We start from the raw sequence: 13,466 nt of genomic DNA, 5'->3' as shown, positions 1-13,466 counted from the left end.
GAAATATTTTTGTACATGGCTTCCAGGACACAACTATCCTACCTACTAATCCTCTTCCTACCTCACTGGCTGTTCCCTCTTGATCTCACAAAGTCTAAATGTTGGGGTTCAGGTCTTGGGTGTCTTTTCTTCTTCATTCACACCCTCTTGCCAGGTGACCTCATCCAGTTTCATGGTTTTACACTGTCAACTGAAGAATAACGAGGTTCATAAATTTAGAAAGGAGAGCTTTATTTTTCATAAAGAGTACTGAGTGTCAAGTATGTGCCAAGCAAGTTGTCTGCCACTGACGGAGCAATGCCCAAGCAGCGGACACCAAGGCCAAGAAGGCGAAGGCTGGACAGAAGGTCCTGAGAAAACCGTGAGAATATGGAGGAGGGGGAGGAGGAATAAGAACAGGAGGAGGAGGGGGAGGAGGAATAAGAACAGGAGGAGGAGGGGGAGGAGGAATAAGAACAGGAGGAGGAAGTGGAGGGGGAGAGAGGAAGAGGGGCAGGAGGAAGAGGAAGAGGAGAAAGCGGAAGTGGGGGAGGAAGAGGAGTTGGAAGGGGAGGAGGAAGAGGGGGAGCAGGAAGAGAGGCAGAAGGAAGAAGAAGAGGGGGAGGAGAAAGAGAAAGAAGAGTAAGAGGAGGGGGAAGAAAGACAGGGGAACGGGAGGAGGAGGACGGGGAGGAGCTTCGCCGCGGCCTGCTCCGCCCAGCCGGGGTCGGTGGCCGCATGGCTTCGGTCTCCTCTGCGACCTTCTCGGGCCACGGGGCTCGGTCCCTACTGCAGTTCCTGCGGCTGGTAGGGCAGCTCAAGGTGAGCGGGCACCAGGCCGGGAGGCCGCGGCCGAGCGGGCGGGACTGTGGGGCGGCGGAGCTTCCGGCCTCCCCGCTCGGCCCGCGGTCTTTCCCCTTCCTGCGCCGCGTCCGCCACGCCGAATTCGGGAAAGGCCCCAGTCCTGCGGATGCGGCCGCGCGTCGCCGATGGTGGACGGAGGAAGCAGCCGGCGGGACAGGCTGGCCAGCTAGGGCGGCCCGGAGTCTGAGCCTAGAGCCTGGCGCCGCGAGGTCCGCCCTGCAGCCGCGCCGGTTCCCGGAGAGCAGCCGGCCTGGCCCTGCCTGCACTGAGCTTTTCCGGGGCTCACGACCCCAGAACTCGTGTGTGTGTGTGTGTGTGTGTGTGTGTGTGTGTGTGTGCTCACGACCCCAGAACTCGTGTGTGTGTGTGTGTGTGTGTGTGTGTGTGTGTGTAAAGCGCGGCTGCTTCTGAGCACGGGTGGGAAGAACAGAATCTGTCGGCTCTTCAGATTTTAAGTGGAGCTTTTTATGTCTGTCTCACAGTTACTTCCAGAAACAAGACTTTTCTCCCGGCCACCCCCCAAACGGGATTTAATGTAATACACACGAGTTTCATCATGTGCGTCTTCCCCGTTTCTCTCCCAAGTTCAAAGTAAATTATCCGTTTCATGCCACTCTGACTACTATTTATAACATTCCTTAGAGATACAGAATTCTGAGGAAGAAATGCAGTTTCACAAGATGAAGTTATGATGTGAATAAAAGGAAGAGTCACGGCTGGTGGTAGCATCAAGCAATTAGAAGTGCCCTTATCCCTTGTGCCTCAGAATTTGGAAGCCTATCACTCGTTCACGTTCAGACCCTTCAATACAGTGTTTTCTGCTTGTGTAGGATTATTTGAAGGCAAAAAGCCGCAACTCTTGTTCGGAAAAATGCAGTTTTGTTTTTGTTTAAAGGACTTGCATATGTTCCATAATTATACATCAGTAACAGAGTAATTTGACGAATGGACTTTGTGACTTATCTCTCTCTGTCTTCTACCCCTTTCATTCTCTGAGCTCTCTAGTTCATTTGATTCCAGATGTCTATCATTTTAGCTAGTTTAGCAAAACATTTTGTAATAGGTTCTGAAATTATGACCCGGCTTCTGTGTGTTATATCCTGGACATCTCTTGAAGAGCATAGCAGATAGTTAATATTTGTTCTTTAAAACTTCTTTTTCTTCTTCATATTTATCAGAGAGTCCCACGGACTGGCTGGGTATACAGAAATGTCCAGAGGCCGGAGAGCGTTTCAGATCACATGTACCGGATGGCAGTTATGGCTATGGTGATCAAAGATGACCGTCTTAACAAAGACCGGTAAGCTGAGCTGGACTTTGATGCTCGTGAGAGATTCTGGTCTATGGGTGTGCACTCGTTTTTACCACTGAGACCCATGTCAAATCCTTGTAGGTTAGTTCATAGGTCAAGAAAAATTATTTGAAGCAAACCATACAAATTTAGGGTGTGGGTTATGTTGCCTCAGTTGTTGTAAACTGCAATCTGGGGTTTCTGTTGGCAAGTGATAGAGCCTGCCTAGGGTATCAGGGGAAACTTAAGTGTGATATTGGGGCCTTGAAGGTGAGTGTGTTATGTCTAAAATTCTAGCATTGTATTAGTACACTGTGTGCTCTTTCCTAGTGCCTTTTATGGATAGTAGTATCCATTCGTGAGGCTTCCTTTTGGAGTTGTATGTGCAAGACATAGCTGAGAAAGAGGTATCTTCTCCCCCTTCATTTAATTGACAAGTGTTAAAATGCTTTTTGAGCACAGAACAAAAGTTTACTAGCATGTAAGAGAGTAAATAAATCCCAAGTGAATTACGCAGGCCCAAAATAGCTTCTGTAAGAAGTGAAATGTAAGTTATGGTCGAAAATGTTAAGTATTGTAAGAGCAGGGGAGATCACCTGTTCTTGGTTGATCTTAATGGAGGAGGTGCAATCTGAGTTGAGCTCAAAAGGGTTAACGTAGCCAGAGAGGTAGGAGAAGTCACTGCATGCAGAGAGAAGGGCAGATAAACCAAAGCCCTGAGTGTAGGAAAGTAAAGGAGTATTTTGCAAATGAGAAATAAATCAACTTGACTGCAGCAAAGAGTTCATTTGGGAAGCCTGAGGAGTCCTCTGTTACTCAGCAGATGATGTGGAACTGAGGAGGTTTTTGGCAAATGGTACAAGGTGAAAGTGAAGTCCAATAGAGATGCAGTTTGGAGTAGTCTGGGATTTGAACTGGACCAGAAAGAGACTAGAGGCAGGGAAATCTCAGAGGACACTGTTGGGCCTTGTACTGCCTTGGTAGTGTGGGGAGCCTAAAACATACTGGCCCTATGGGGCATTTATCTCATTACCTGACTTCCTGTTTTGATGATGAATTATCACAACCACTATTCCTTAACCGCTAATAATCATAACCACTTATTGAATGATTCACATGTGTCAGGAACATGAAAGTTGTCAAATGTAATCTTGTTTTTTTTTGTTGAGACAGTCTCACTCTGTCGCCCAGGCTGGAGTGCAGTGGTGCAGTGTCAGCCAACTACAACCTCCACCTCCCAGATTCAAACGATTCTCCTGCCTGAGCCTCGCCACCACACCCAGCTAATTTTTGTATTTTTAGTAGAGATGGGGTTTCACCATGTTGCTAGGCTGGTCTCGAACTCCTGACCTCAGGTGATCCGCCACCTCGGCCTCCCAAAGTGCTGGTATGACAGGCGTGAGCCACCGCACCTGGCCTATTTATCAGCCTTTTAAAGTGAGATTTCAGAGATAAACCATTTAAGAAAAAAAATTAATGCTAACAATTTCCCCTATACTTACATGTATTTTATTGAATATGAACTAACAGTTTTGATCAGAACTGTTGTAGGCTGGCAGAATATAACTACTTTAGAAAATACTACATTAAAATACTCTGTGAGGGTGGAGAAAAATATATATATTATATAACTTTGGAAGAGTATAGAGAAGGAACTTGTAGTAAATATAATTCTGTGTAATTATTCGACATTTCTTGCCTGATCAGATGTGTACGCCTAGCCCTGGTTCATGATATGGCAGAATGCATCGTTGGGGACATAGCACCAGCAGATAACATCCCCAAAGAAGAAAAACATAGGCGAGAAGAGGTCAGTGTTGACTATTGACTCTGCAAAAAACCACCAGAAAAACCTGTTGCTGAAGCAAAGCTAAGTTTATGAGACCTGTTACAGTTAGGGAGAATACCGCCTTGATAGTCTTAGTAGTGTCTTAGGAAGGGGAAGGTCAGGGGAAGATATTTTTAGGGATTCAGGGCCTGGGCTGGAGAATATTAAGATGGATCTGACAAGTTAGGCAACTAGCTGGGATTGCACAGTTTAGGATATAATAGATTTAGATTGGTAAACATATGAAGGAAGGTCGTAATGAGTTTTGAAGAGTAAACTGTTAGTGTTGACCCAGTTTTAGGGGGTTTACAGCCTTATCTTCCAGAAGCAGGGATTTCCTGGAATAAGCAGCAGATTGGATTTTGCTTGTTGTGTTAGTCTGTTCTTTTGTAGCTTTTACAAAGAAATACCCGAGGCTAGGTAATTTTTATTTTATTTTATTTTTGTTAATTTCACCTTTTATTTTAGTTACAGGGTATATGTGTAGATTTGTTACATGGGAATATTGTGTGATGCTGAGGTTTGGAGTACAGATCCTGTCACCCTGATAGTAAGCCAATAGGTAGTTTTTTTAACCCCCCTCTCCCTCCACCCTAACTTTCATTAGAATAATGGAAATAGCTGGAATTTAAATGAATTTGTAGGAATTCTCCATGCTAAATAAGCTTTTTGGAGAGAAGTTCTATAAATCACAAATCGAATCATTATTGTAATTATTATTTAGTAAATTTTAAGTTACTCCTTTAACTTAGGGGTTGAAGGTAAAGAAAAGTCAAGTATTTGTATTAGAAAGAAATGAATAACATCAATAATGTATTAAATTAACATCAGTTTGGACTCTAAACCCAAAGCCCAGGGCAAACAAGGAAGATATGTTTGAAGCAGAAGCTGGAAAATGAAGGAAGCCTTTTTTGAATGCTGAGTGGTTGGTTTTCAATTCAAGAGTTATTGCTAGCTACTTTTATTAGAGGCCTAAGAGATTGGTCCTAAATTGCTGAGTAGTAGGAGTCTTTATTGAGATGGTTTAACAGGGCAAGTGGGTTTAAATGTCTATTCTCAGAGCTGGGGAGACTGGAGCTTGTGGGGAAAAGAAAGAGACATCAGACTGTTACTGCGTCTTTGTAGAAAAGGAAGACATAAGAAACTCCATTTTGATCTGTACACCTGTAGACTAACGGGCTCAGTAGCCAGCAGGATTTTTGCCCTTCAAAGGTAAGAAGAGCCACAAGGAACGAGAGTCCCAGTTTAAGAGTTCCGACCTACCCAAAAGTATAGGCACAAGGGGAATAGTATAAGGAATGTGTTCTTCCTGCCAAAGTTTAGGTCCAAGATACAGGCTGACCAAGACAGGAAAAGGGGAGGAGTCTAAGGAAATGTTTCTCTATATGAATCTGCACTGCCATGAATAAAGAACTGTTCTGTTGACTGGCAGAATTAATATAAAAAGAAACCAATTAGTTTGAGATTCTTAGTTGCAGAAAGGAATTAGCAGCTGAACCAGAGGATGGTGAGTAATGAAGTATAACACAGAGAGAAAGGAAGGGAAAAAAATTCCTCAATTACACAGCTCATTGTAGGATAGTTTTATTCAAGGGTAAATCTGGACATTGTGGATGAGAAATCATATTCTAAAGTACCAGTGAGTCATTGAAGACCTTAAAGTGAAGAGAAGGCAAGGAAAAATGGGGCCTAGAGGAAAAAGACAGACTTCCCTCTGGAAGCACACAGTGAATTTGAGATTCACTCCACAGAGGAGCAAGTCAAAACCTTCTGGAGAAGAACCAGTCAGTGTGAACCATCTCCAACAACTGGAAGTGAGGAGGACCTACGACTGTCCCTACAAGAGCTGAGTCCTGGCTGGTGACACCCCATGGACAGGCACAGAGGGGACCTGAGCAATCAGAGAGGATACTGCTGCCTTCTAGGATGCTATATCCTGGCTTTGATGAAAAACCTTTCCAGCCTCATTAAACCTCCTGACTGCTGCCCACTCCTGCTGATTCACAGGGGAATAAATGTCATAAGCAGAAGGCAATGGGGAAACATCTTAAAGAACCACAAGTTCTTGGACAAGAAACCAAAGGCTTGGAGAGCACTGATGTTCTATTGCCTCTTCCTGCTGCTGGTCAGGATTTTGGAAGAGAGAAGAAAATCAGGGAGGTGAACAATTCTTTATGCAGATGGTGTTTATGAACAAGATTTGGATGTCTGAACCATGCATTAAGATAATTAAATGAGGGTTTCTTGGCTCTGAGTGGAATTTGCCTAATGAGAACCAGGAAACCTCATTTGCCCTTGCTGGCTACATCAGTGAGCCTCTAAACTAAAGTAGGAGGGAGAAAAAATACAGTGGTCCCTCAGTATCTATGGGGTATTGGTTCCAGGACCCCCATAGATAACCAAATCTGCAGATGCTCAAGATAAAATGGTGTCGTATTTGTATATTACCTGCACATACCCTCCCATATACTTTGTCATCTCTGTATTACTTATGATACCTAATATAATGCAAATGCTATGTAAATAGTTGATAACACTGTATTGTTTTTTATTTGTATCATTTTTAAAAATTTTTTTTTTTATCTTTGGTTGGTTGAATCTGTTAATGCAAAACCCACAGATATGGAGGACCAACTGTACTTGATAAACCTGGAAGGCTGATTGTTTTGGAGAAAAGTAGGTATTAAGATGAAAGGGAGAATGAGGGCATAGAAGAAACAAATTTAGAAAGGAGCCAAAAGCAGTACTTGTAGTCTGGCCTCATTCCTAAACATATTAACATACACTTGATATTATGCAGGTTGATAATGCAGGTTGATAAATGATGTCTGATAAGGATCACTGTGATCTAGTGAGGTGGAACTTGAAGCTGGAATATAGTGGTGGCAGGTCATATTCCTTTGCAAAGGGGAAACCTTATTGAAACAGAAGGCAGAGTTATGGTATGCCTGTGTCTGGGAAGGTTAAAGTTGCTAAAGAACTTGGAGATTACAAAGAGAATGGAACTTTATCATAGAGTAAGTATGACAAGAAGGAGAAAATGAAAAACACAGCAAACATTTATAGAGTGCTTATTATGTGGCAGATTTATAAAGTGCTTATTATGTGCCAATAATAAGCACTTTATATGTGTATTAACTGTTTAATCCCTATGATCCCTTTAGGTAGGTACCAATATTTAACCCCACTGTGTAGATGAGAAACCTGAAGGACAAAGAGATCAAATGACTTGCTCAGGGTTCCACAGCTAGTGTTAATAAATGGCGAGCCGGGTTTGAAACCCAGTCTGGATCTGGTCTTCAGTTGACTACTACACTCTTCAGCCTCATCAGTGTCTGAATGATGAATAATACCTTCCAGATACTTGTCACAAAACTGACACAAAATATTTGCTGAAAGCTTCATTCAGCTCGGCACTTTAGGCAGATTTTTGACATATTTTGCTAACAGAGGAAGAGGCTAGGGAAGCTGTCACTCTAAATCTATGACTGAACAACCAGGTGAAACTCAGTATAGAAGTGGAAGTGTCAGGGCTCATCGCTTGCCAGGAAGGGAAAGGCTGGCATACTCAGCTGTGTGCCCTGGACCTCAGCCATGTTGATTTCAGAGGGTTCAATTAAAAAGGCATGATTCTGGCATGTGCTGCCAAACAAAGAATATTAACTCTCTACAAGTTTTCAAAAATGCAATTCTGACTGTGTGATTAACAAATATCAATCAGCCTAGATTCAGAAAATCATAGTTCAGTTTCAGGAAGAGCGCAACAACGTATTTGCTGTTTTGTTTTTTAAAGAATATGGTGATTTTGAACAAAAAGAAACCTATTAATAACTTAGTAATTGGATGTGATCACCAAAAAGCCAATTCAGTCTTACACTGCACTTAAAGGAATATAGTATCTAGCATGAGGAAGGTGATGATTCCATTTTCTTCCACCTTGGTCAGATCATACATATATCACTGTATTCAGTTCTAGGTGTGTCATTTTAAAGAGAATAAAATAGTCTCTTGTCAGAGCAGGACTTTCATGTTTGCATTCTACAGTTGAGATGTTCACATACCTGTATGTACATATGATTTAGTTCATTCTTTTCAACTGGAAGTAATTGGCAAACTTGTGTTTCTGCAATAGTGTAGAGAAAAGCAATCTATAAAGACACAGTTAATTTGTGAAAATATAAAGTATTTTCTCAAGTATTCTTGCTGAAATTTATGAAAAAGAAACAAGGGAGAATGCATGTACAACATAAGCTAAATTCCTTCCTACTAAGGGTAGTGTGATGCTACCACTCTGTAACTGAACAAGCCATTCAAGATGGTGATGTTATTTATAAGAGTGGATTGTTGACATTGGCAAATGTGGTTTGCTCTGGAAGTGGTTGTATTCTGTAACATTTTTTTCTCCCAGTAATAAATAAATATACACACAAACATCCAATTTTATTTTCACTGCTTTCCCGCAACTCACTATTTTATTTTATGTAAGACCTTTATATTGCCAAAAATGGTTTTTATAGCCATATTCCGTTCAAAGAGCCTAACCTCTGTGGTTAGAAGAACTGAGGCTGATTAAAAGGTATGGAATGAAGATGGTGAAGGAATTTGAAGCCTTTTGAGAGTACTGGAGTAATTCAGAAATGAAGGAAGGATACTGGAGTAACTCATAAATAAAGGAGAAGACTGGAGGATAAGGGTAGCTCCTGGGATCTTTGAGACCAGAAAGTACAGAAAGCCTAGAAGTACAGGACACCCTCTACTCTTATTTTGTCTCTGCTTTTCATTAGGTTTTGGCTAACTCTCATGCTTCTCCTTGTGGTGGGGAATTTGGCTTCTCTCCTAGCCTCTGCTTGACAAATGCAGATGGCCCCTGAATGCCTGGTTTGAATTATAAGATTATCTCTTAGACCAGTCGCTGTGGCCACAGATAGTCCAGCCCAGCGGGGTCACTGTCCACCTGTTTGACGTTGTGTTTGTGGGTTAGAGAGGAAAGCAGGAGGGATGGGTTAGGTGTGGTAGAAGAACTACAGGGAAAATTTTCAGCTTGATATAAGAAAATAATTTCTGCCAGTACTGTCTAAGGCAGCCTCTTGAGGTACTAGGCTCCCTACCAATGCACACATTTTTGGAAAGAGGATAGAACTGTTCCATGATGCTATTGAAGGGTTCAGATACTACATGGATGGTTTAGCTAATTGCCGTTTAATATCCCTTTTCAGCGTGTGAGTCTGTGAGCCTACAAAATTCTATCATGTAACTTCCTTTATGTTAATGGCAATAATCACTCATTTGTATTGTACTTTACATCTTGCAATAAAAACATGTTAACAATAGAAAATGAATATACAAAAAATCTCTTTGAGCTTTGTAATTCAGTATTCCTTTCCCATTCTCCCCACTCAGGTTTGTTTTGAACTCTCATATGCTTATGATTGAAATGTATGTGGGTATGTTGTGATTTATCCACAGATGTAAAATCCTTGAACACCTCTGATATTTCTGTAATTGTCTCATGACCTCCTCATTGTCCTTTTCTATGTCTGTTGTGTTGTAGACCACAAAAGAGGTGCTAAGCGAAGCCCATATGAATGATTACACTTATTTATTTAAGGTATACAACTGCCTGCCTTCCTCACAAGCTATAAATATTGTCCAGTATAGGCCAATTTACTCTGCTGCCCCTGTGAGAGTTGTTTGTAAGAATCCGAACCTATTTGTCTTTTGCAGAGTGGTTGTTAACTTTGATAAATGTCAATATAATTAAAGATAATGGTTTGATATTTCAGGAAGCTATGAAGCAGATAACCCAGCTCCTACCAGAGGACCTCAGAAAGGAGCTCTATGAACTTTGGGAAGTAAGTATATATGGTACGTTACTGTTTTTAATTTGTATCTGAATTTATATGGCTCCCTGATGTTGTACTTGACTTAGATGATCTTAACAAGCGGTCCCTAACTTATTACTGTCTGGTTTGTGTCTGTTTCTCACTTCCCAGCTGCTGCAGAAATTTCTCCTGATGGATAGAAATTTTGTATCTCTCCAAGTTCCCCATTTCCCTCGCCACCCCAACTCCTGGCACTTGACTCACAGCCCTTGAGTTCTTGCTGCTTTGCCCACACCCACCCATTTTTGGTCCTTGAAAAGAACATGGACTTGGGGATAGTTCAGAGCTGGGATTGAATCCCACCTCTCCACTTTGAGGTTCTGTGACCTCGGCACGTTTCCCTCACTGAGTCTGTTGCTCATCTGTAAGACCCTGGAGGGTTGTTAGGGTTGGATGAGGTCAAGGTGAAGTGCCACAGAGATGCCTGGCATGGAACAGGGCTCTACCAGTGCTCACTCCCTTCCCAGTGCTGCTCGCTTCCCAGTGCTGCTGACAGTGAAGGGAGGTTAGGCTGGAAGGAAAGGGTAGGTTCAGCTGTTGTTTCCCATTGCTTCCCTCTTCTACTGTTGTCTTTCATTTGTGAAGGGAAAAAAAAATTCCCCTTTCCAATTACAGTTTCTCTCTTCCAGCCAGTCCACAATGGCCCTTCCTTGCTTGAGCCCTAGGCCTCCCCTTATTCATAGATAGCCTTTTCCTCCCACTCTCACTTTTCACATCTTCTTCAAAGTCCATATTCATCCTCCTGTCTTAAAGCTTGATCTTCCACCTTCCCTTTCTACTTCCTTACTCAGGTCCCTTCCTGCTTTGCCTCTGCCAAAGCTGGCAGAGTTTCATGTCTTACTCCCTCATGTGCTGGGTCAGGTTGTCCCTTGTCTTAGGAGTGAGAGGGGAAGTGCCCAGGGTTGAAACCCTGCACAACTCCTTCTAGAAATGCCATGTAACGCTCAGATTCTGTATGGCACTGTCATTTTCTGTGGTTTGGGTTGATGGTGGGATGAAATAGCCATTTTAAGGCATTGAGGTGTGGTGCAGAGACCAGAGCCTTGCAGCCAGAGAGACCTGAGTTTGGATCCAACTCCTATTTACACACCCATGTGTGAGTTACTTGACTCTATTTAACCACATTTTCTCCTCTAGAAAATGAGAATCATACAGGTTCCCACACCCTTATCCCCAGTTATGAAATTCAGAAACCTCAGAGGACCAGTTTTTAGGAAATTTGACCTGACCTGAACTCATTGGGTAGCAAATCAGGCTATTTAGAGTCTTCATCCATCTCTCTTGGTGTGGAAATGGGTATGCTTTGATGCAGAAATCTTCATCCGGCAACTGAGTGCTGTCCCAGACCTCACTAGAGGCATGACTTAGTGTACACCATATGTACCATATTATTTTTCTAAAATAAGAAAATGCTGAAAGCCAAAAGCTCTGGCCCCAGGGTTTAAGATGAGAGATTGTAGGCCTTCAATACCTATCTTGTTGAATAATCATGAAAATTAAACCTGGCAAAGTATGTGTAGTATCTAGCTTGGAGCCTGGCTCAGACAGTACCTGTTACTACCCTGTTACTACACTTTAGAAAAGTGTGCCTTGTCTCAAAGTACATACTTTCAAATGAACTTTCAGAACACTCCTTATACGTTGGGAAATAATGGAGTGGAGTTAGGTTGCATCTCATTCATAAAAGAAAAAACAATAGCACCTCATGTATTGTCGCCTAAGGGGGAAACACTCTTGTATTAATAATTTGAAAAACTTCTACAATAGTTTGTACCTTTGTGCCTAATTATTGTAGACATGGTGGCAGTTATCTATTAAATTATTTTCTTAGCCATCAGTAACTGGCGAAAAACTTTACTGCAAAATTTACTTGCAGTAGTATCTTCCAAAGATAAATGCAACAAAAGCTATTTAGAACGGCTTTGAATTTGAACAAATATAAAACAGAGAATTAAAACACTTGATAACCCCTAAAGAGGTAACAAGTTTACTATCTTATAAATGTCATTGGTTGAATTAATGAAGCCTGATAAAGATTTCTCTCCAAAAGCAAAAGGAGGATTCTTCCTTGCCTCTTTCTAGCTTTTGGTTATTGCAGTCCTTGGTTCGCAGACACATCACTCCAGTCTCTTCCCTGTAGTCACATGGTATTGGCCCTATGTCAGAACCCATGTCCAAATTTCCCTCTATTGAATAAGGGTCCGCTCTCATCAAGTAAGACCACGTCTTAACTTGATCACTTCTGTCGAGACCCTACTTCCAAATAGGGTCACATTCACAGGTCACATTTACAGGTTGTAGGTGGACATAAATTTTTCAACATAGTATTCAACACAGTACAAGTTTCTGTAATAATTTATGCATTTTATACTTCATGTCTAATGTTGGTACATAAGTTTCAGACTTCCAAGGTTCAAATAGTGGCTCCCCTGTTTACTAGCTGTGAGATCTTGAGCAATTTACTTAATCTCTCTGTGCCTCGATTTCCTCATCTGTAAAATGGCAATAATTATAGGGTTGTAGGAATTAAAGTAATGAATATACGTAAAGCAATGAGGATACTGCCTGGCACATAGTAAGCTCTATTTTTCTCTGTCTCCAGTCCATGTATCGTGGTTTTTGGTTTAAGAAAGTAGGGTCATTCTGTACTCACTGAGCTTAGAATAGAATAGCATTAGTTACATAGAAAATGACAGTTGATTGGTTTTAGAAATGCTAATTACAACTATTTATCGCTTTAAAATATTTCTTAGCCCAGAGGATCACATCTATTTGCAGCCATTAAACATCCTTGATTATAATTTATCTTTTACCATAGAAGGTGAAATCACATTTCACCCAGCCAAGAAAAAACATTTTTATTTTATTTTTCTGAAAGTATCACAGAAAGATGTCTTCTCCACCACCTGCATTTTGCCTTAAAGAAATGTCCTTTTGAGCCCCAAGGCATGAGGGGAGCCTCTCCTGCATGTGAAATGCCTAGTACACCCCACCGTCCTTGGATTGTTTCTAACCCCAAGTTTTCTCTCCACATTGTCAGAAGTTCAGTCAATTGGAGATACAATTAGGTTAACAAGTACCCTTTTAAAAATGTCTCCCCCCAATTCATTCTTCAAAGTACAGGTGGGGCTTGATGTAGAGCAGCATAAGGACCCCAGGACCCTGGAGGGAGAGTCACTAGGAGGTCGGAGAGGGGAAGATGCAAAAGATAAACTTCCAAGAGATCAGCACTTCACTCAGGGCCAACCTTTTCCCCAGGAAGAAGGAAATGTTTAATCTTCCTATTTTCCTTTCCTCTGCCTATTTAGTCCTCCATTTTCAGGACCTAGAATTTGAATCTCCATCCTGCTTGGACTCCTTGTCCCTCTGTTGCTCTTTGAAACCCCAGTCTGAGTCCTCTCCTGTCCTACCAGAAGGCTGCGAAACACTGATTCAGAGACTCTGTGCCGTGGGGACTGGGGTCACAGCCGCCCTGGCCACCAGGCTCTGCAGAGCCTCAGGGCTGTCAGCACCCCATCAGTGGGCCTCGGGTCACCTCCCTGCCCCTTTCTCCCCTCCCCTGTCTCTGCCCCACATCAGCTGTTCAGCCCTCTCTTCAAGCATCTATCTTGTCACTTCTCCC

At 42.2% G+C, this 13,466-nt stretch overlaps 1 protein-coding gene across 8 annotated transcripts in view; it reads left to right on the top strand.

The window, feature by feature from the left end:
- The first annotated feature begins 345 nt into the window (after positions 1 to 345).
- Positions 346 to 13,466, top strand: part of HDDC2 (HD domain containing 2) — a 42,330-nt gene continuing 29,209 nt past the window's right edge. For 3 of the 8 annotated variants that reach the window (XR_008681195.2, XR_010134361.1, XM_063707832.1), the window contains exons 1-4: positions 628 to 801; positions 2,022 to 2,143; positions 3,842 to 3,944; positions 9,746 to 9,814. Coding sequence is in view for 6 of the 8 variants with exons in the window: in XM_063707832.1 (XP_063563902.1) it covers positions 718 to 801; positions 2,022 to 2,143; positions 3,842 to 3,944; positions 9,746 to 9,814 (378 nt within the window). In the remaining 2 variants the exon portion in view is untranslated. Of the gene's footprint in view, positions 802 to 891; positions 1,053 to 1,236; positions 1,435 to 2,021; positions 2,144 to 3,841; positions 3,945 to 9,745; positions 9,815 to 13,466 lie in introns of those variants that run through there. The other 5 variants (XM_063707833.1, XM_019029745.4, XM_004044636.5 and 2 more) reach the window with 5 other exon arrangements.

Source organism: Gorilla gorilla, chromosome 5 (assembly GCF_029281585.2).
Source record: "Gorilla gorilla gorilla isolate KB3781 chromosome 5, NHGRI_mGorGor1-v2.1_pri, whole genome shotgun sequence".
In the NCBI taxonomy this organism is placed as follows: Eukaryota; Metazoa; Chordata; class Mammalia; order Primates; family Hominidae; genus Gorilla; species Gorilla gorilla.
This window is presented reverse-complemented; position numbering and strand designations above follow the sequence as displayed.